We start from the raw sequence: 23,176 nt of genomic DNA, 5'->3' as shown, positions 1-23,176 counted from the left end.
TCTGACCGGCGTCACTGGGAAAACTCTACTGTCCGGCGTTATTGAGGAGACTCTTCTCTCCGGCGTTACCGGAGAATCCCTACTGTCCGGCGTTACTGAGGAAACCCTTCTCTCCTGCGTTACTGAGGAATCCCTATTGTCCCGCGTTAGTGAGTAAACCATGCTGTCCGGCGTCATCTCACGCTGCTGGTCCGCTGTGGTAAGCGGACACGTGGACAGAGCTTTACCTGTGCCAATGCAGTGCAACTATATTGAAATACCTGAGAACGACAATATCAGGTATGTAATGTGAAAACGCTTGATGCATTATTGCACTGCTTTATTCGTATTTATTCGTATGCATCAACGATGCAGCCTTTGATGAATCTTCATAAATATTTCCAATATCCCTGTTTCCTGCATCTTCATGCCATCGTGACTGATGCATTAATGGACCTTGAACGGCGAGTGCACCGGCTGACGGCAAAACAAAATCCGGCAGCTTTCAAGTCTCACCCCTGAGGTTTGCCTATCACATTCGTGGTTCATGGTGTTATTTTTGCAGCATTATGCCGTTATTCCATAGGCCATTCGGTGTAGTTCTTAGGTATTTTAAAGGTGAGCAGCTGATAATTCCACGCCGAAAACTCAGTTTCCAAGAAACCGTGCTTAAACCAGATAGTTATAGTGCCAACGTCATGCGGCTAACAAAGCCCCGTCACCAACAACAAATCAGTTATACACAGTTGAACCTGTCGGCTAAGGTCCCCAGAAAATAGCTCCGAGCATCAACCACTTACTCCGTCCCGTCGCTGCGCCGACCGACCGACCTGCCGTTCGACCTGCCGACCGACCCAGCCGACACGGTGCCGTCGGTGCAGCCGCATCCACGCCTGTCCGCGTTTTAATCGAACCTTGTATAGGCGGCTGGCGTAATCGTGGCTGGGGAGAATGGTTCCAATCCTTACCAAATATCCTATAATTTACCACTCCTCGGACCGGCCTGTGTCCACATTGCGGTCGTATCGCAACATAAAATATTTCTAGTACAGCGTCGTCAAGCGTGATGGGGCCGTCGGCGCCTTGTAGTGCAAAATTGACGGCCCTCGTTAGTGGCGCGGCGTCACGAGAAACAGCCATCGAACAAACCTGCGTTCCACCGGAATACCCAGCTACGCAACAAGCGTAGGAGCAGGCCGAGAAGACCCACCATGGCCCACGCATTCTTCGCGTAACTTTAACGCCAGGTGTCGTCCCGGTTTGAGTGCCCGGAAAGACCCGAGTTTCGAAAAACACTAGCTCATTCGCTTTTGGAACGTTACTTCGTTTATGATGCTGCATACTATCGGCGGATTCGGAAGGCAAGCTTAACTCTGGCTCAACGGAAGGCAAGCGACTAGTGAGGATGGGTTGTGTTACTGCGTGACTGTAGGTGCGCTTGACTCAGCCTAACTAAGTGCACATGGCTGGCGAGTACCTACCTACCATCGATTGACGTTGTGCGGCATGGTGTGATGGCGTGTCCCAATCAGTTGGAAAGAATGCATTCGCGATAACTGCATGGTTGCTGGCAGAAATACCAGGAATGAAGTGAAATGAAATGAAATACTAGAAAGGTTACGATGAATTACTTGCGGCTGTTTCTCCCGGCTTTTCCTTCAATCTATAATCTTTCAATTTTTGGGTGAGATACATATTTGATATCAATCTCTCAAGTGGTACGTGTTCCGACCGACGGCGTGACTTGCGTGTGGTTTTTAAGGCCAGTACAACCGGCCGCGAGATGCATGACCCGTCTTGCTTCATCTATCACATCTCTCGGCTCACAGCTGCCTCAAATGCTTCCGGCTCACTTCTACCACTAACGTTGGTCAACTGCCATATTTAACGTTGAAGTCAACAATGGGATAAACCGGCTGTTTGAGCCTCCTATCTTCGACGTCGGTTGGTTGAACAGTAGTATCGGCCTCCATCCTTTGAAATTGGTCGGCTGAGCTGTAGCATAGGCCTTCCATCTTCAACATTGGTTGGTTGAGCAGTAGCATAGGCCTCCAATCTTCGACATCGGTTTATTGAGTCAATGGCATCCGCCTCTAATATTCGACTTCACCGAACGCCTCCCCGACATTGTTGGCGTTCGCTCTGGTCGCCGGCGCTACACCCTTATCTCCCAGCCCATTCCTATCACCCGCACAGCCGCCTTCCACTCGCTCTTCACGCCGACACCGCACCCAACCCTTTCGGCGCTGGAGCCGTTGTCGACGGCCGGGCGGCCACCCCTCTCAGCCCGCCATGACAGCCGATCCTCCCCGGCGCCGACCGGCCGCCGGTCTGGCCGGCCTCGGTCGCCTGGCGGCGCGGCAGCCCGCCGAGATGGATGGGGTGCCGTACATGGGCGCCACCGTGACCCCACCGGCTGACAGATGGGCCCGAGGCGGTCGCCGCAGGGGAGCGTCACAGATCCCGGCGGCTCGGTGATGCGCGCCTCGCGCCGAGCTCCCCCTCCCCCTCCCCCCTGGTGCGACGCGCACGCTTCAATGCCCGGCATAAAAACAAACACGGCGTGGGATAATGGCATAAAACCTGCTGCCCCTCCAATAAATAAGTTAAGCCGAAATGTGATATATTACGGTGTTTTGCATTAGCATGAGTGTTGCGTACAGGCTCATTGGACCCCGGCGCGAGCGAGCATGCGCTTCGCGGAGGGCGGATGGGCGGGGGTGCTGGCGCGCGGCGGCGACCAACCGCGACGAGCCGTCGCAGAATCAAGCACGCGAAACACTGCGCCGAGCTCTGCGATGTGCGACGGCTGCAGGCAGCGATCCAGTCACCGAGTCAGTCGGTGACGCCGCAGGCTCTGCGGTCCCGGTTGCCTGGCATTTGACTGAGCCAAAGCCGCGTGCGGAAATCAGGGGCTTCACACGCGTAGGCCACCGAGCACTGGCAGAGCTGGCTTGCGATAATAGATTGGTTAATTTGCGTGAGCCTGTTTCGGTCTACGCAAATAGGCTTGCGATTCCGCATCTTGCGGCGCACGTAAACGTGTTGGAGCATCCATTTCGGAGCCCGCGGGCCCGTGCAGTGTAAGTTAGTGAACATACGGAACTTTCAACTAGCTGCACTGCCAAAATGGATAGGTTTGGTTGACTTTTGTTAACGAAGTCCTGAAATGATAACTCAATATGGGCATCATGGGTGGTTAAAGTGTATTTTTTGTCGCCGACCAAATTTCTGGAAGACAAATTGTCGTCAGCAGCATGATGAGACATCATATGACGAAACGGTAATGAAGTCCATACCCAGTAGCGTCATCAGAAATCAGTCTATCACCGAAAGTCTTTTTCGTCACCGCAATTTATGTCATGCAAACAATCGAAATGTAAGCTGTGATAAAACCATAAGCCGTGAATGTTTACGCATTTTGAAACACCTTTCACAGTTATAAGTGAGCTTTTTGCAAAGGGGGCGATGATTCCCGCATTTCTCATACGATTGCTAACAGTCCTACCCCACACCAATTTTACTGACCCTACCTTGCTTAGGTAGGTATGCAAGAGGTGTTCCAGAATATGTGTTAGAAAACGTAATGCTTGGTCTTTGGATAGGAAGGTTTTTAAGAGTAATTTAACTTGAAACTTAAGCCGTCAGTACCTTGTCGTCATAGCGCGAGACGAAAATGAAAATACCAGTAATGAATCACGCCTTGCCTGCGACGTCATTATCATCAGCCAGGTTCAAAAGCGTAACCAAAAGTTACATAATTCCTCGCTCAATTTGCATTATGCGAGCATGCGAGCTGGTGGTTATTTGCTTTGGCCAATTCGACACATTCGTGACTTATTTAAAAAACGCAATTCAGAACAAACTGAGCCATTATCGGACCATGTGTTTACACGCCGCAAATTAAGCATGTTGTAGTTGCAGCATTGCTTTACAATCTTGGCAACATGTCAAGGCGTTGGATAATTGCCTAAGGCTGCTATGGTAGGGAGTAACACACGAGATCATGATATCCAAGATATGATAACCTGAGTTAAACGTAGTGCATTATAATCCGACTATGTCTCCCGAACAGAGCCAGGCAGCATCATGTGCACAGTGCAGCCACACGTATGGTTTCCATTGGTCCAACAGCCAGTGCAGCCACAACAGCCAGTGCAGCCACACGTATGGTTTCCATCGGCACGACACATGTAGTGAGTCATACATATAGGTAGGATGTACAGAGTCGCGTCCCCAGCCGCGACAGCTGGAGACGTAACTAGTTTAAGGAGGGCATTTGTATGCTTGTGTCGGAAATACCCGACGTGTCCGCTCACAAAAAGGATGTCCGCTGGCAGGTGCTGGCAAACCGACGCAGCCCACGTGCAGACAATCGAGCGAGACAATGCCGCCAGACTCACCCTGCTGGCTATCACCGAGCGGCCGCACTTATAGCGCGCGCCATGTGTGGCAATGGAGGAATTATGCTATCAGGACGGCGAGCACTGTGCACAGGACACTTTCCTCGCACCATTAGGTACCATTACCGGTGCACCGGCTCACAGAACCAGCCGGCCCCGGCCCCATTTTCTAATTCAATAATACCCTGCAATTATTCAATGCCTGTCCGACGCCGTAGCCTCCCATTGACTTTATGGGGGGAGGGGAGGGAGCGTGGGAGGGGAGGGGATCGGAGCGGGCTCCCTGGGGATTAGCGTGATGTTAGGCCACCGCTGTGGAGGCGGATCCGGCAGCCCATCGCCTTTAGCCCGGCTGGTGGGTCACGCGATCGCGGCGCCGGCCCGCGCCATGGACAACAGGCACGGGCGAAGGCTGGCTGGGCTGGGCGGATGCCAAGCGCGACGAGGTCGTTCCTCTGAGTGGAGATGCTTGAGTGGTGGAAGAGGAGGAAAGAGCCTGAGTCTTAGAGGAGGTTTAATTCATTGTAAAGAGGCGATGGAGACGATGCCACGCCACAAAGGACGCTACAAATGTGATGGCACTGATAGTGTAATGCTTAAAGCGTATGTGTTATTCGCTGGGCGTCGGAGAAACCAGAGGTACTGGGCTCGATTCCACGAGGTACCCTCCCTTCCTGCAGGGTGAAAGGCTCGTGACACTATAAAACCTTAGCAGCCGAGTGCGTCGTAAAGCCCTAAATGACGACGACGACGCCACAAAAAGCGCCGTGATCACGGATGCACAAAAAAAACACAATGACAGATGCTCCCTGACGCTGTGTGAGGCCTTGCTTGCTGGAAGGAACACAAGTGGACGTTTGCATGGCGGATATCACACAGAAATGGAAGTGGAATAAAAACACCTTGCCTAGTGCAAAATGTCAGGAATTTTATTTCGCTTAGTTCTGGTTATTCCCGCAGTGTATTTCCGCAGCTCATAGTGTAAGTGCCAAGTTACAGGGTAGGGAACAGCATCGGGAACATGTGTGAGAGCTTCACCTGAGGCTGGGACGCGGGTTAATCTGCATCCTGGAGAGGCCCCGTTTGCTACGATGACGAAGCGGACGTAACGCAAATTTTGACAAATTCGCAACACTCCAAACCAGACACAAGTTACTGGGTTATTCCACGAAAAGTCGACCACGGATAGGTGAATTTTAACACGACAACACTTCAAACCTGACTAGGACAGGGCTGTTGGGTAATCATACGGCCAAGATGCGATTCTGGAAGTTTTAGAGCTATACGCGTGCCGATAAGGAACTAGGGGCAGATGAAGATGCGCGATGACGTCACGGAGCCTGTTTTTCAACTTGTGGGGTATGATGTTGGAAAAAGCATCGGAAAGTTGAATGCCTATATTCTTTCTGACACCTGGGTCAATATAACATTGGTCAACTAGGTATATGCAATGACCTAGCTTGCTATTCGACCCCATTTTCTGAAATACATGGTCCTTCGATTGTTTAGCCGCTATGCAATTGAAGACCAAATTGCTGCTCTTCGGCTTAAAACGTGATATCGATGGGATCTCTTCTAGATCGACAGCAAATTGAATTTGAACATGAGCCGAATGGTCGATTTTGGGTGGCTGGGCGCGATTGGTTCACTGCGTCGGTACTGTGGTTGTGACCTTGAAACCAATGGAAAGTCTGGAACAGTGTCTAAATCGAGATTGCATTTTGATCGACCTTGCGTACTTGTCATCTATCTCAAGACACGCAGAACAGAGCCAAATTATGTTTCAACGGCGTGGTGCGCAGTCGTATGCCATCAGTTACAAATTCGGCCTTTGTAGCACGTTAGCCCATTGATCTTTGTTCATGTCAGTTGTTATGAACACAACAAACAAGCAGGATAAAATCATTGTTTTTGCTCTGCACCGTAGTTGTTGTACAACTAACTCCTTTCAGTAAATGTTCCGCGCTGCATTCATTCCTCACGGGAATACTTTCGTTGCTTGACCAGTTACGTGCAATGATGCAACTGCAAACTGGATTTGCTTCCCTGGAGTTGACAACTGTAGCTGCGCGTTCCCACCTGCGTTCGTGAGTTTTTTAACCGTCAGCCGATGCAGAGGCTGGTTGGCTGGTGGCGCGCCGCCGTGCGGCATCCGCCAGTGTTCAAATTAGATTTGCAACCGATCGAGGAAAAAATCCTATCGATTTCCTTTTGAGTCTGAACGGCAGTAGCTTGGTCTTCAATTGCATACCGGTTAAGGGACAACTAAGGCACTATAATGTTTAGGATATGCTATCAATGGTCCAACCAGGTCACTGTACGTAGCTACCTAGCCTTAAATGTTATATTGATGTATGTTTCAGAAAAAAATATCGGCATTCAGCTTTCCGATGCACTTTTGACCAGCATCGTATCCTGCAAACCATATTCCTATTCCTATATATTCAAACTATTCCAAACTATATTCCTAAAATAAGGTTCGCGACGTCGTCGCGTATATTCAGTTGCCCTAGTTCCTCATCGGTTCGTCGCACGGCTCTAACACGTGCAAACCCTGTTTTGGCCGTAAAGTTCCTCACCAGACGTGTTTTCGTCAAATTTGAAGTCATTCTGTGTCATCCTCCGGTCGATTTGTTGTGGAAACGGGCACCGTTTGTTGACGCCCACCTCCGTTGACATTGCGGGCCGGCCGCGCGTACCCAGGTCGGCGCTCGGGACCCGCCTCTGCATCGATTGCAGCCGGCGGTCGAGGAAGGGACGGCGCTTTCAAATAATGCATGTGGCGCGCGCCGGCTTTGACGACCGTCATCGCCCGCCGCAAGATATAAAGCGGCGGCCGCTGCAAACACGAGGCCCGGGTCCCCGGAGACGTCCTCCGGCGGTGGGGCCTTTACGACTCGTCGTCAGCGTGGGGCGCCGCTCGTAAAGGGCCGGCCAAGTCGCGCCGACCGCGGACGGCCCTTGAACGGTCCTGGCACGGCCAGGCGGGACGGAGGCGGGACGGCCGCGGAACGGCCGCGGGACGGGCCTAGAACGGTCTTGGCACGGCCAGACGGGGCGGAGGCGGGGCGGAGGTGGGACGGCCGTGGGACCGCCCTGGCACGGCCATGGGACGGAGGCGGGACGGAAGCGGGACAGTCGCGGGACGGCCGCGGCGCGGCCCCAGAATGACCATAAGATGGCCGACTGAAGGACAGCCAGCTGCAGACGATGATACAACGGTCGCAGAACAATGAGAAGAACAGCAATGTGAGTGCATTATTCGAAAGATCATTCCATCAGCTTCGCCACGGCAACGTTTCTCTCAGAACGGGCACAGAACGGCCCGAAGACGGCCAGGGCTGATAATAATTGCAGACTGAAGAACGACCAGCTGCAGTCAAAAAAATAGTCACGGCAGTGAGCAGCAACGGAACGGTTGCAAAACGGACACAAAACGGCCACGAAACGGCCACGAAACGGCCACGAAACCTTTACGGGACGGCCAAGGAATGGCGGGTTGAGGGACGGCCTGCCGCGGGCCACCATACAACAGTCACAGAGCAGTGAGCAGTCACAGAACGATCACAGAATGGGCACGGAACAGCCGCGGCATGGCTGTAGAGCGGAAGCGAAATTAATTTAGAAAGACGCAGAACGATGGCAAAACGGTAAGGGGACAGCATGAAGCGGCCATCGAATGGGCTCCTACAAAACGGCTGATCTGGGAAAGACGATCTGGGACTGGCTGAAGGATCAGGGAAAGGTCAGAAAATAGCTCAATGATCTGGGTGGAAATCCTGGGGGGAGATTGTCCATTCATTTTCGCATACACTCTTTTCAGAATTGCTGAGAAACGCGATTTTGCAGCTGAAGCAGCGGCCACATGTTGAATCAGCTTTATTTTTTAGTTTTCCACTACCGAAAAACCGTTCCAACAGTTTTATTGCGGCAGCCTTTCTAAGCATTTTCTACACTTATTTCCGGCAGGACATACATGTTGCTAGGTGTGAAATGCCATAACAGTATGATTTTGGCATTCTGACAGCAATAAATTTCCATCCCCGCGGTTCTGTCACCGCAACATTTCTCGCCATTTTCCACCAGCGCCTACTAGCAACAAGAACATATTTGCTATGAAAATTATGCTTCTTTTTCCTTGGGTTAAACCATATTCACGGGATGCTGTCCCTAGCAAGCCTTTTGGTTGAAAAGTTTTGTCACGATTGCCACCTTTATTTCGTTGTTTTTACACACTAAATTAACAGATGCCCTCGAGGGATTTTTGCCGTCATCCAGAAGTGTTTCGAAAGCTGTATCCAACGGCATTGCTTTTTACCGCCTGCTTGGTAAGTAAAAGGAGTAACTCTTTCAGCGTCCTGACATTTCTTTTTACCCTCCCATCATTTCAGCGCATTCACACCCGGACATTGGTATCTGTAAACCACCAGATACAACCGACCCAAACCAGCTATATGGCACAGGGCACGCTCCAGTGTCCAGTGTCACTCGCAACCTGGTAACAATGTCGCATCGACCGCGGCGGCGTGGTGCGCGGCGCGCTCGGCGCGCGGCGGTAATGACGCGCGGCACGCGCCGCGTCCGTCACCGGCCGCCGCGCGCCCGCGCACCAGAACTTACCGTCGCTGCATTATTAATGCCACTAAGAGCAACCCATCATTTGCAAATGAGGCTATTATTCGGGCGTGTCAGAGGCCCGGGTCGCGCCGGGGCGGGGCCGGGAGGTGCGACCGCTCCGTGTTGACTTGACGTCGCCGCGTCGCTCGCACAGTGATGAATTGAGCGGCCCGTTTTGTCGGAGCCTCCCGCCAAATGGCGCACGCATTACGCAGCCGACGGCGAGAATGCCGACTAACACACGCTAATTTTACGCCCACTTGCCCGCAGGCGCGCTGGTGGCTTAATGACGACCGCGGTTATGGCACTGTTTTATTCAGGATGTGATGTTTAAGACTGGTGAGGGCGGTAGTCTGCTGGACGGCGCGGCGTGTAAACGGAGAGTTCTGATATATCTCTACGGTGTTTGAAATGCAGTTTGCAATGTGCGAGTTTTTCTCAAGTATTTCTGCGTACTTTTTTGATTACAGCATCTGTACTCCATATATGAACCATTAAGCTTATTTTGTGTCACAAATGACGAGCAGAAGGGCGAGGCCTTTGATCACCATCAGTTTCCAGGAGCGAGTGTGTGACAAAATGTCTCAATACGCTGGCACCGACACAATTTCTTTAAAAAACCTAGGCGAGCTGGTTAGCGCCCTGGTTCATCGTATCTCTTTACACAAATACTTAGTTGTCACGCATGCTTAGAGATATCTCCTCACGTATTTCTTTAGACGCAAAGTAAACACTTTCTTCTCTTCATTGCGATAGCCTGCTTGCGATACCCAAGCTTACAAAGGCGATGGAAAGTAAGTTGTTTGAACACACAAAAGCACACAAGGCAGCGTTTTAATTTTCCTCATACCGCAAACCAGTTTCACGACTGACCAGCTAGCTTTCATGAAATGAGTCCTGTTTGAAATGAGGCTCAGCATCATGCCGCCGTAAGCCAACGAATGGAGCTTGTTTTCACATGGAAAATATTCGGTTATCCCATGTTTGCGCTTCCAAATCCGCCTCTTGTATCAAGTTTGCGATGATTTCCCAGCGCTGGCTCCCTCCGGACGGCACGCGCCCTGGGTCGAAAATGGAGCGCACCGTGCGTCCACCGCCGCCGCTCAGCGGCGCAACTTTACAAATCTGCTGCAACCGCCGCCGGGACAAAAGATCGTCGCGTGGGCCGCAATTACACGCGCGTTTCGCGCCGCTCCCGCCGACCACCGTCCCGACGCCGGAGGGGGCGCCAGGCGGGCGCACGTGACCGTCGAGGTGGTGCCACAGCGCGCATTGTCGGTCACGTGCCGGCCGGCCCCGCCCCGCGGCGCCCCCCGAAATGTGACCCGGCCGCCGGCCGGTGGGCCGACGCCTCGGCGGCGGAGGCGCGTGCCGCCGCGACCGTCGGGCCGCCTCCCCCCCCCCCCCCGCCCCCCAGGGACGCCGCGGGCGCAGCGGCCGGCGGCGGCGCGCCGGCGGAGATGAGACGATAAGTGGCGCCCGCGGCGTCTGGCACGCCGGTCGATGGGACGAGTGGCGCGGTATGCGAGGCGCCGACGGCTGGCAAGGCTCGGGCTCAGCTGAGCCGGCTCAGCCCCCTCCCCCACCCCCAACCACATTCCCTCACCTGCGCTGTTCCGTCTCGGCCGAGCGTCTGGAACAGCCGCCCGTGCACTCGGCCCACGTAACAACGAAAGCTACCAGTGATGGTGAAAACTTTGGTAACGCTGTGCAGGATGTTGTACGGGCATGAATGTGCTGAAAATGTGCAAGGGTGCAAAGGCCTGATGTGAGAAAGCAATGAAAAATAAGGCACATAACTTATTTCGACCGGTATAAACTTTTACATTGCCAGTCATCAAGTTAAACCCCTCGGCAGATTCGGCTTGGTAAATTTGCAACAACTAAACTGATCTTACGGCACCAAAATGTAGATTTGTTGGCCGCTTCTGAACGAATCGGAGACGATTGCGATTGGAGCTAAAACTTTGGCCTGGTCCAGCCATTCAAATCTTTACATAGAGGTTTTTAATAGAAGTATTTTATTCGAATGAACAGAATTTTGTATGCATTACCAAGTTATGTAATCGGGTAAGTTTGCGGTTCCCTGGCGCATTCTCACGCATTGCCAATAACATGCCAGGTGAAAGCATGTCAGGCCACGGAGGCAGTCATTGTCGAACGACAGCTCAGAATGCCCTTCATATTGGTACCACCTGCGCAAGTAACAGAACTAAGAGCGATAGGGCCCGGCAGAAACTGTTGTTAAAGCACTCACACCTTCGTAGGGAGCGGCGCAGAATAACAGCTCTACGTTTGCCTGAGTAGAGTTCCCAGAACGGCTCGCGCAGCATATAGTAATGCATAATAGCATACGTGGAGAAGGTTGGAGCCTTTTTTTAGCCAAAAAAAGCGGAGGGGGTAGAGCCGGCAGACCGACCACTTCGTAAAGGATAAGTGGTAAAATGAGCAAATGTCTGGGCAAGTTGGTGCGGCTGCTGCTTTATACGAACCATACCACATTCTCTCCCACGCGTTCTTTGATTTACCATAGGCGGGGCGACATTTTACGAATCACTGCAACGAGCATCGTGTGGCAAAAGCTAACGTAGGGCTACAGTAGATACACTAATTTACGGGGCGGATAAATAACATTTACGGGACGACTATGGCACGACTACGGCACGTCAAGATAAGTAAATAAGGAAGTTAGATAGGCTCGATAGGTAACTTGAGGAGCTGGGTGAGCACCATGGGGCCAAACCCTTACCCCCGGAACCGGACGCAGAACTGGGCTAGCTCCCTGGCTTATATCCACCTCATCAATACTGGGAACCCGGCCGCAAAATAGGGCCCTGTATGGATGAGGCTATGATAAGAATAAGTGAATCTGCACCACAGTCAGTCCCACTGTATTAAGCAACACACATTTGTCGCAATGGCAGTTGTTGCAATCTGATGTGAGGAGCTTTATTGTTTTACTGTTCATATGACATATGTTTTACTGACTGTTAGTTTTATAACAATTAAGTTTGTGTTCATGGGGCGAAACATTCATATTTAGTGCCAGCTCAGGAGGCTATAGTGAGTAAACATTACAATTGCATGATCCTGGAGTACGCACCACCGTGCACACCACCGTGCGCACCACTAACATACACCATGAAGCGCCGAGATTATCTTGCCGAGATTATCGATCGAGTCGGTTACCTCTGTCGTGGTACGGGCCAGGTTTTTCTGCCGTTCGTGAGCCGTCGGCCCGTGACACCGTCCGTCACGACATGACATTATGACGTCAGCGGCGACAGCTGACGCCGCCCACGTGACGGACGTCACGCCTTCCGGCTGGGGCGCTGCCGGCGAGACCGTGGGAGCCGGCAGACGCGGCGAGCGGGCGCCCGCCTGGCCGCTGGGACGTCACCGCGCCTGTCGCCCATCCACTGACGACAGCTGAAAGCTGTGATGTTTTGTACTGCCCTCAATGGCAGGAAGGGTGACTGTTGCCGCGTGCGCTGGACATGTTCGTGAGTGAAGGGAAATGTTAACCCGCATCTTAACGGCCACCTGAATGCACCCCTTAGTGCCGTGCATGTCACAGCGCAGCGAGAGCGGGGTGATATGTTGGGTGGCTTGGGTGGCGGTGGCTTGATACGTTGGATGACTCGGTTCGCGCGGTCACGTGTGGTTCCCACCTAATTCTGGTTGCCTATCGTTTGTGCTGATGCGCTAGGGGGGGGGGGGGCGGCGGTTGCTGGTGATCTTTGTCTGGTAAGATAACGGTGATTACTGGCGATCTTTGCCTGGTAAGATAACGGTGATTGCTGGTGGTCTTCGTCTGGTAAGATAACGGCGATTGCTGGTGATCTTTTTCTGGCAAGATAGCGGTAATTGCTGGTGATCTTCGTCTGGCAAGATAACGGAATGTCCGCGCGACCAATCGAGGCAATTTTCATCTAGTGTGGCGGGCGCACACAGACACAGGTACAAAACGTGGTGTGTGTGCACGACGTGTTGAATCCCCGTGCCATGACGGTTCAGCGGGCGGTGTTTGGCTGATGAAGTTTTCCACGTGTGCCGCGATGATGTCGATGCATGTAGAACGGGAAAGGGAATGAAAGCAGTTTGAGACATGATTCAGACCGTGTAGGGACTGTGAGTGAAATAAAAAGACGGGATAGCGACGATATGCTTTGATATCGAGCTACTTTTGGAAATGCGTCTCCAACCCACGCCCTCACTGGTGATGTCGTATATACGTGACATGATCATCAAACGGTGAACGTCGTGAAGCGGATTTCCGAATCTAATGGTTGCTTATAATGTGCGCGGGACCAACTAGTTGATGTGCGCGGAACTAACCAGCTGATGCTTGCGAGACCAACAGGCTGATGTTTGCGAGACGAACCAGCTGATGTGCGCGGAGCCGTTAGATGGATTTGAACTATGGACTGACCCGAACCAATGCTATGCGAACAGGGTACACGTGTTGGTAATGGAACCCTTCGCTTCGGTTTTATCTATTATACAGGGTGCGTCAAGGAGACGGCCGAACCATGCTAACCGCACACTGTGTATTGCGGCCCGCACGGCAGGGGGTTCGACTTTAACCCGGACCGACCACGACATGCTTATTTTCTTACAGTCGTGCGGCGGTATAGTTTCGTAAAGTTAGCTTTTTTCGGGGGGGGGGGTTAGAAAAAACAGCTAGAGTTACCTCCTCCCCAATACAATAAAAGCATGCTTCTGCCGTATTTGAACCACTTTCCTCTCAAAGCTGGGGAAGAGAGAAGGGAGATGGCCTCAAGTCTTTCCTCCCCACCACGCGCCAACTGAATAAGACACTTCACCTCATGCAGTCTTACATCGGTCCCATGATGCCTCTGCACAGCAAAACGTGACCTAGAATTAAATCATCTTCGTCTTGTCGTGGTTTCTGCGGCCATACACATTTCTATCAGGCATTATAAAGGGAGGCGTTCTTTTTATGGACCTCTTGTTAGCACCGCTGTCCGGGGGTCAACAACGAGCAGGGCAGCGGGGCGCCGCCGGGCGGGCTGCATGCAGTCCTGCTAGGCTAGCCCGCGTGACGGATGTGTATAGCGGCACAGTCTTTACGTACCGCGCAACGCCCCCCCCCCCCGTCCCCACGCGGCGACGCACGAAAAAAGTTGGGCCAAAACCCAACTGCACGCCAGTCCTGTGGTGCGGAAGTCAGCTCGCGATTGCTGACCGTGCGAGGTCAGCACGCTCTGAGGAATGCGCGCAGGTCGTGATGCACGACACACGCTTGTCTCTCGTAATTATACAGCCATACACACGGTACCGAGGTGAGGATTTCGCCCAGGAGGGGCCAAATCGGGGCAACGCGGGTCGTTTTAGACAAGAGACCCTCTCATTGTCGGTGCAGGGGCCATGTTTTTGGATTGGGGGACCTTTTAGGTTCGGAGTTCCATTGTGCTGCCTCAAGGTTCGGTTTGTAATGTTTTAGAAGACCTGCGACGTTTTAAAATGTCAAAACTTTACAAGGGTTGCCGGTCCAGAAAGGCGGCTCCTTTGGGTCTCTATATCTGTAGGGAAAATCGTAAGTCCAAAAGCCCGCTTGGCTACGTCATTGACTACACATGACCTCCGCGCTGTTCCCCGCATGACCTGCTTCACGTGTATTTTCACCCCTTCACCCTCTAGTGTCCTTATTATCGGAGTGGCACAGGCACACATTACAGAGTGCAACGAAAGGATTAAGATAGTTGCAAGGATCACCTTTATCACTTTTTCTTTGCCAGCTAAGTGGGGTGCTCGAGAGAGCAAACCACACAGGAGTAAACCACACAAATAATGAAGATGCACGCGTGATGGTTATGTCAACTGATCTTATGCCTTTTGGTTGTGTTGTCCCACGTCACTTTCAATGTTTGCTATACACCTGATACGTTTTAGTTTCAATGTGGGACTCAAACCACAAAAGATTCGCTAATGACTAGAATCGAACATAAACTGTCATGCGTCAGAACATTCTGGTTTTGGAACCGCATGTGTTTTATGAAGCTGCATTCTTTGTCAACCCCCCCCCCCCCCCGCCCTCACGGACTCATTCAGGCAATCGACCGATGCTGATCCAGGAGACTACCAAAACATGTGAAAAGGGTTCATTACCAGTTAACCGGGGCTGTTGTATACTGTCCTGCTGACATGAATGGCTCGTTATGAAACGCAGATATAATGTTCACCGAACGGGAAGGAACTGTTTGTGTTCATCACACGCAGACGAGAGAAGGGCTGGATGGAAACTATTCGTTAATTTGCCACTTTTGCAGTCATGAAGTCCCCGACGTAACAGCGGGAAGGTTAATTTTACATCGTTGGGCTCTGCAGAAGTGGCATGAGCTGCGGACTGTTACAGCACGATACGTTAAATAAACCGTACGATGACGTCACACGAACCGTTCAAGATTGTATAATTGTGTTTAAAATTGCAATTTGCAGCTTGTTGAGGGATATCAGTAATAACCGCAGCAAAAGTGACTCATGCTTAGCGGAATTATTAAGTGTCTACACAGTCCATACAGTTTTGGAGCCATTTGGGCCTAAAATGTATCTGCCTTCGAGCCACGGACCTTCACAAGTACATATATATAAAAAATGCATTGGTATAAGTTCGCGCATATAATACATGCCCACCCCTACCAATGATCATTTGCACATCCCCCCACCATCCCTTAAGCAGTGGTTTACGACACAGTACATTTTTCAGGAAAAAGGGTTCTCCCGCATCCGCACCAGTCCGACCGCTGCTTCCAATCGCTTCTGTACGCTGACCAATATCGACGGGCCTATTCTGTCCTGCACCCGGCCCTGGTCCTGCCCTGAATCCGTTCTGAGCTCACTCACGGTCCGTTCCCCGCTCTGGCGCCGCGCCCCTCTTCGGCCCACTCTGGCGCTGCGCCCCTCTCTGGCCCACTCTGGCGCCGCGCCTCCTTCCGGTCCGCTCTGGCCGCCGCGCCCCTCTCTGGCCCACTCTGGCGCAGCTCCTCCTTTCGACACACTTTGCGCTGTGCCCCTCTTTGGTCCGCTCTGGCCGCCGCGTCCCTCCCCGGCCCGCTCTGGCACCGCGCCCCTCTCTGGCCCACGTCTCTTTCCGCCTCACCCTGGCGCTGCGCCCCTCTCCGGCCCGCTCTGGCCGCCGCACCTATCTTCAATCCCCGCGTCCTGCCCTGCCCTGCTCGTGTCCGTTTGGCGGCCGGCCGGGTCGGCGGCCGGCCAGGTCGGCGGCCGACCCGGCCGGCCGCCGCTCCGGCCGTGGCCCGCCGGATCGGAGACGGCTGAATTAATCGCCGAAATGGCGGACCGACCCCGGGACACCGAGCGACAGTGCGACGCAGCAGCCGCCCGGGCACAATCAGCAATAGCGGCCCGTAATTCGATCAGGGCGCCTAATAGGCACGGATTCTAATCTATGTGAGTGCCGGCATGAAAATAATATGGTGGATTAAAAAACGAGCAATTGCAAGAATGGCATACAATTAAATTACGGGCAGGATATATTGGCGGGACGCTCTGCCGATGCCCCAGTGACATCCGCGGCTCTGGCCGGCTAGGTCCGGCGGCGGGGCTGGCGGCGCGAGGAGCGGCACAGGACCTGCCGCGGCCCACGGCCCGTCTCTGGTGGTGACGGTGGCAAGGTCCATCGCTCGTGGTGCTGGTGGTGAAGCAGGCGGCTGGTGCAGTGACTCCTTGGTGCGGCTGGTGCTAGCGTGTTTGACAGCGCCGGGATTGGTGGGTTCGCGCGTGACTGAATCACGTGAAAGAAGAAAGAAACAGTGCTGCCGGAATGCACGAGAAGAGTCTTCGAATTCCCTGTGACGCTACGGCACTCTTTTTGGATACTTTTTGGTGCAAATAGGAAAGATTACTATGGGGATGTGATCTGATCTGAGCATCTGTGTTCAACACTGCATGTGTCCACATCCTTAGCTTTCGCTCGGCCCGACACCAGGCTTCTTTTTGGCGGTCCGCGGTGCAGCATTGTTGGTTGCCTTTTTACGTCAGCTTGTAACGTAAGTAATGTCATTGGTAGTCTAGGATTATACAGCTATGGTCATAACTGGTTGGCACGCAGAAATATTGCCTGTGTGCATGCTTGATCAGGTTTTGTTGAATATTAAACATGCATCATAATTTAATATTCCTTTTGAAAGCTGGCTAACCTACGTAGCTGCCTGACTTTAGAATATGGGACGGACATTAGCTCATCGTTCAAGTATATAAGCACATTAACATCGACGCATCGGTTAATTCAGCACAAGGGGACAGGAACTTCATTGCACTGTCATTTGTTCAAGTTGGTTATCTTCCGATCCAAGTGATCCAATACAGCAATGTAAAAGCTGTCAGCCGATTAACAATAGCGACAGAAAGCATGCGAAGGAGCATCTTAAGATCTTGAGGCAAACATAGAATATCTGAGAATCTTAGAAGATAAAATCGCGTAGCACACTGAAAATGATGTCATAAAATGGCGGTATGATATTTAGCATGAAGCGTATCAGATCAGGCTATCGCCACGGCAAAAAATGTGATGCCTGAGCCCCAAAATATATGATATATATATATATATATATATATATATATATATATATATATATATATATGTGTGTGTGTATATATATGCATTGTAAATGTTAACAATAAATGGTTATCGCTATGATTTCGTGCCGACAATGGGAAAATCATACGATGTTATAGTTTAACTAAATCGAGGTAAAACTTAACTCTAAAGCAAAAAACCATGGTTGCAATAATAAAGCAAGGGCCACGAATGTGTTAACAAATGCACGGAAGGCTTCGAGAGTTAGTTGGCTCTAGACCACCGAATTATTGCCATGTTCTAGCTGCAAGTCTGCTAGCACTTGCGCCTCCCTGGTGTCAAAAACGGGACTCCCTTCCAATGCGGTGGCTTATTTGGTTCTAACAGTGGCAGAAATCCCGCAACGCAGTGCTGGCGGAAGGTGAGGTGGATGCGTCTCGCTACTGGACACCTACTCCGCACCAACCAGGCTGGGTGACCCGTGTCCGGCGGCTCTACCGGCCGGTCACGGATGGATGACCCGTGTCCGGCGGCTTTACCGGCCGGTCACGGCTGGGTGACCCGTGACCGGCGGCTCTACCGGCCGGTCACGGATGGATGACCCGTGTCCGGCGGCTTTACCAGCCGGTCACGGCTGGATGACACGTGCCCGGCGGCTTTATCGGCGGTTCACAGTTGGGTAGCCCTTGCCCGGCGGCTTCCCCGGCCGGTCACGGCCGCCATCACCTAGTACGCCGTGTCCAACATCCAGACGCAGAACGTGCAGTTGGTCTCGAATGGAGCGCTGAGGTTTGGCTGCACAGTGGCGCCGACTTGCAATAGGTGGACAAGTTACGCGCGGTGCCGTGTCAAAATATGTTTTAAAGTTCTGCTTTGTTCTGTTTCGTTTTTTGTCAATAAATGTCATATCTGTAATATATCGAACGATCGAAAAAACGCGCCTTTGTAACGGCCGATGTTGGCCAACCCGTCTGTCACCATGCATGATTGTTGAACTTATACTAATTGTTGAGATCATACTTATTGTCCAACGCATCCTTATTGTCGAGCTTAATAAACGTTGATTTAGCGGTTAGCCGCCTTGGGGGTGGGTAGGCTTTTATGGCTTCTGCATGCATTCTGTTAAGAGTCTTAAAATAACCCGGAAACATACCATTCCCGGAGTTTAGAAAGCGTATTCTCTGTCTGCATTGCCTATTTCGTTGCCTCCGTACACCAAAGTCTGCATGATTCGTCATGTCGTGGTCAAACACATGTGGACGGCACCCGGCTCCATTCCGGCCTTTTAATGGTCCAGGTTTTTAGCCGACACCGGGTGAGGTTTCCTTTAAATAACCAGTTCCGATGTGATCTGATTCAGCCCCGGTTTGTAGCAGAAAATGCTGATGCATCATTGCATGACATTGAATTAACAGCACTTACGTTAGCCCTTTGAAATGCCAGGTTTCCTAATGATGGGGTGTGTCATTCCAGCTATGCGCAATACGACAATCACAAAGGCGACCAAGCACCGTAAAAGCAGCATCGTTCCCCAAGTCAAACGGCCGAGCTGCGGGTGTCTCAAACCAGGCGGTCCCACGTCCGGTCCCAGAACGTGATGAAGTGACCCGTTGCGACTACCGCGCTTTGGTCGTACGCTCCTCGCCCGGCGGAGCTTACCTTCGAGCGCCTTGTTGCTGGAGAGCAGAGCAAGCAGCACGTCGGGTGGGGGTCGCTCCAGGCCCGTCATGGCCGTCTGCGGTGGGTCGGATCGCCCGCAGCGCGGTCGGGTCAGGTCACTGCCGCCGGCCGCTGCGCCGCCGCCGCCGCTGCGCCGCCGCTGCCGCCGCACCGACCACCGTCGCCGCCGGCCGCCGACCGGCCCCTAATTTGCCCGAGTGCTCTGTTGCGCCGACCAATAAAAATGGGCCTGTCAGGTCTCCGGCTGCCGTGCCATTAGTCTTGATTAAAACCGGGGAGAGGAAGGCTGGAGCCGGCGGTCACGTGGTGTCTTGGCCCCGCCCCCGGCGCCGGATCGAAGGCGCTACAAGATGGTCGCGCGCCGGCTGCGGCGCCGGCCGTCGCCGCCAACCAATGACAGCACGGCCGTTGGAGGCGCGCGCCGCCTGCGCCCATCGGGGGCCGGCTCGTCGGTGTCGACGGCGCCGCCGCCTGTGGCCGGCCGACGCGGGCGACGACGGCCGCCCGCCGCCACCCTGCCGGCCCGAGACGGCGTGGCTACCGCGCGGCGCTCCTCAGGCTCGCCGTGGAGGGTCACGACGCTGGGATGAAGTCCGACAGGAGATGCACACGTGTTGGGCGTCACGCTCCCTAGTGGTGATGCGAGATGTGACCAAGACTTTGTCTGAGTCGTTGCCATAGTGCATATAGGCGTTGCGTCCAAAACCTGATCAATTTGGTTCTGAGTGCAAAAGCCGAGAGTTGCGGAATGGTTAAGAGCGCGTTAGCATGTTATATGTTACGTCCGTCTGCGTGCTTTAACGGTGTCAAATGCACTTAAAAGCTGTTTTTTTTAAATGTCCATGATCCACTGACCACGACCGCTCAAGTTACCATATATTCTTTGGCGTAGAAAATTACGGTAGGCCGTTAAAGCAGCGTACTTAATGCCCTCTCCAAACATAGACAAACAAACAGCACCTACGTCACAACGGGGCACTTGCTCCTTACCAGAGCCCACTGGCCAATCATTGGGATTTAGCTGATCCCTGTGTGTATCAGCTAAATGCTGATCTGATGTGTGATTGATTGGGTGAAAAAATAGAACCCAATATCCGAAATTCATGAGCTGCGGAGGACATCGATATCCACCGGCAAGAGGCCAACAAATATGTGTTATGTAACCACAACAAACCACACGGGCGTCCTGAGATGCATGCTGCTTCTACAATACGTACTCATCCCAAAGAGGCTTTTTCATGGCTCTCTTGTGTACCCAGCAAAAAAAAGGGTGGAGAAAATTGGCAGACAGGGGAAGAAGAAACGACGTGCTCAAAACTTTGACTGAGCGCTAGTTGCCAACTTTCTTGCTTCTATTGACTTAACAAACACCTGCCAACGATATTTAATGTGCACCATAAATCGTTTAACAAGAGTTTATTATGTACAAGTTATTCGCGAAATGCATTAAACCTCGCACAACGAGGAGCTTCAAACGTCATCACAGAATCAAAAACAAAATTTGAGCGGTTTTGAGCGCGTCGCCAAAATGTTAGATGATGGTATGAGTTTTAACTGATAGATGAGTTTAAGTCATTTTTGTTTATGTAAAGAGCATTCGAGCTTCTGACATTGAAGTTTCATGGTGTACGTCCTCCTTTTTCGAGATAATTTCGTTTGCATTTGTGAAAAAGTGATGAATAACGTTGGGAACGTACCTCAAAAACTTTCTACGCTGTTTTCCTTAATGTTATTAATCTGAAGAGCACTATCACCACCCTGGCTGTTGTTTCGTAGTCATTTCATTCAAGGACCAGCAATAATAAAGATCCAGCAAGAGTTGATCTAAGGAGGGCTATGGATTTAAACCTTGGTGGCTCACATCTGAAAGTTTTTGAAGGCCTTTCTAGCGCTGCTTGCCCCTATGACAATGCTTGCCTAATTCTTAACATAGGCGAACGGAGCAATGCAACAGCCTTCACTTTTTTGATCTGACATGATCCATCACAGGCCATACGCGCCGGTATTATTGACCAGTGCCCATTCAATGGAGTTTTCTTATAGCTACCTAACGCCGTATTTCACATTGTCATAGCGTGGTTAGTTTAGGATGGGATCCATACGGAGGGGTCTAGCAAGTGATGATGCTATCCCTATCACCTTATATGTATAGTCAAAGATAGCATTCATCGTTGTTTAATCACACCTATTGGATGCAATTTGATAAGAGCTTTCCAATGCTGTGTTCACATGGCTCCAGCTTGCTTAGTATCCGAGATCTTAAGTGGGTTTCTCAAGCCCCCTGTTGGGAGACAGCAAAAAGCGCTCGTCGGGCGATAACTACGCTACCCACCGAAAGGAGCTTTCAAAGGGTCTCAGAAGCAGAGTAGACGATACCATGGCTGTTGAAAAGACAAGACGAAGTATAAAGGCTGCTCTGAACGTGCCATAACGGTTTTGGGAGCATACGCCACAACCTGTCGTATTGTTTTCTTGCTATCTTGGTTTGGCATGCGAATCAAGATATGCCGTCCCATATTTGACTATTGATACTCTTAATACGCATACACAGCCTGTTAAAAATTCTGAAGCATGTGGCTTTTGTACGCGCGCTGTGGAAATCGATGAGTAGTTAGATAGTGAGCAATGCTGCTCAAGCTACCGAAGTCTGGACGAAGGTAAAAAGTTAATCTGTTAATCCATCTGAAAACTCCGCGTGACTAGGTGGTGCAAAACGAGAATCTCGTTATGCCTTAATACATAATTCATGCAGTTTTCAGCGGTGCTCTCGAATTAGTGTTTATTTCGTCAATAAGGAAGGCTTTACACAGACTTAGCCTGCCCCAACACGTCCAGTGATGCACTGTGATCGAGGTTTCAGAGCTAAAAGAGATCATCTACAACTCATTTGCAATAGTCGTGTGCGGAACAAAAGAGGACTCAGGTGCGGCGTCCCAGATCGTTGAATAATAAGGCTGGGGGATGAGAGGCAAAAGTCTTATTTCCGCCAAAGATGTTTTGCTGTTTTAGTTGCTCTTGGGCAGTTTTAGCCTAGGTTTCAGTCCAAAATTGGTGGAGCAGGGGGCCGATAGGAACAAGAATAGCATCCCTCATCTGGCCAAACGGGGGGGGGGGTTGCTAAATAGGTATATTATTATCAATGCAATCTCTGTCGGAGTCTTGATAGCGCGTGTCTACGAATGGTCTCGGACAGGCATGCATTCGAGTCGAATTTATTTCAGATAGATATATTTCAGTTTTTTCAATTCCCCAATTTTTTCTCCGCAATGTTTTATTCGAAAACAATTTAATTCCTGGTCATGAAGCAGCTGGTAGAGTACGACATCATCTGAGCTGCACAGCCATAACAATGGGATGAACTGATTCCATCAGCAAGAGCATCGGTCATTTCATCATGTTCCTGACATTCAGAGGCATGCGTCACAGAAGACCAGTCACTAACGGAGGATGTCACAACTCAATGACGTGGGAATCAGACCCAGCTTTTTTGCACTTAAATTTGGTCTGCCCTGACCTTTGATCTCGTTCTTGAAGTGATTGAAATGTTCATATTTGCTGCTTAGCTAACTGTTAAGCTAAATCGTATCTGGGTTACCATATGTGACACGCATTATCTTGCATAATACAGGAACCAGAACGCTTCTTTCACGTTACTTGAAAACCCAAACACAACAAATTATAATAGCTTAGAAATGCCCTAAAAGGAAGCCGTCAACTCGTATGGCCCAAACTGGTGCATGAGCAATCATGCAATCATGCATCAGTTTATGATCAAAGCAGTCTTTCATCTAGTCACGCAAGACTGCTTGCGTGCCTGTGGGACCAGTCCCTCCCCCGTGATGACTTCGAGGTCGCTCGTGACAGACGCATGAGACCGAGCGTCTCCAGCGTGGACAAAGTGCAGCCCAGCAGAATATGCCCCGGGGGACCGGGA

The 23,176-nt window shown here is 51.6% G+C and overlaps 1 protein-coding gene across 1 annotated transcript in view; it reads right to left on the bottom strand.

The window, feature by feature from the left end:
* Window positions 1-19,333, bottom strand: part of LOC119103792 (LIM/homeobox protein Lhx3) — a 55,715-nt gene extending 36,382 nt beyond the window's left edge. Inside the window, exon 1 of the mRNA XM_037227445.1 lies at window positions 19,222-19,333. Coding sequence (XP_037083340.1) covers window positions 19,222-19,291 — 70 coding nt within the window. The 5' untranslated portion in view covers window positions 19,292-19,333. The remainder of the gene's footprint in view (window positions 1-19,221) is intronic.
* Between the last annotated feature and the right edge of the window lie 3,843 nt (window positions 19,334-23,176).

This window comes from Pollicipes pollicipes, unplaced genomic scaffold, assembly GCF_011947565.3.
Source record: "Pollicipes pollicipes isolate AB1234 unplaced genomic scaffold, Ppol_2.1 Scaffold_5724;HRSCAF=6776_pilon_pilon_pilon, whole genome shotgun sequence".
Classification (NCBI taxonomy): domain Eukaryota; kingdom Metazoa; phylum Arthropoda; class Thecostraca; order Pollicipedomorpha; family Pollicipedidae; genus Pollicipes; species Pollicipes pollicipes.
The sequence above is the reverse complement of the archived record's forward strand: the minus strand, read 5'-3'. Positions and strand labels throughout refer to the sequence as shown.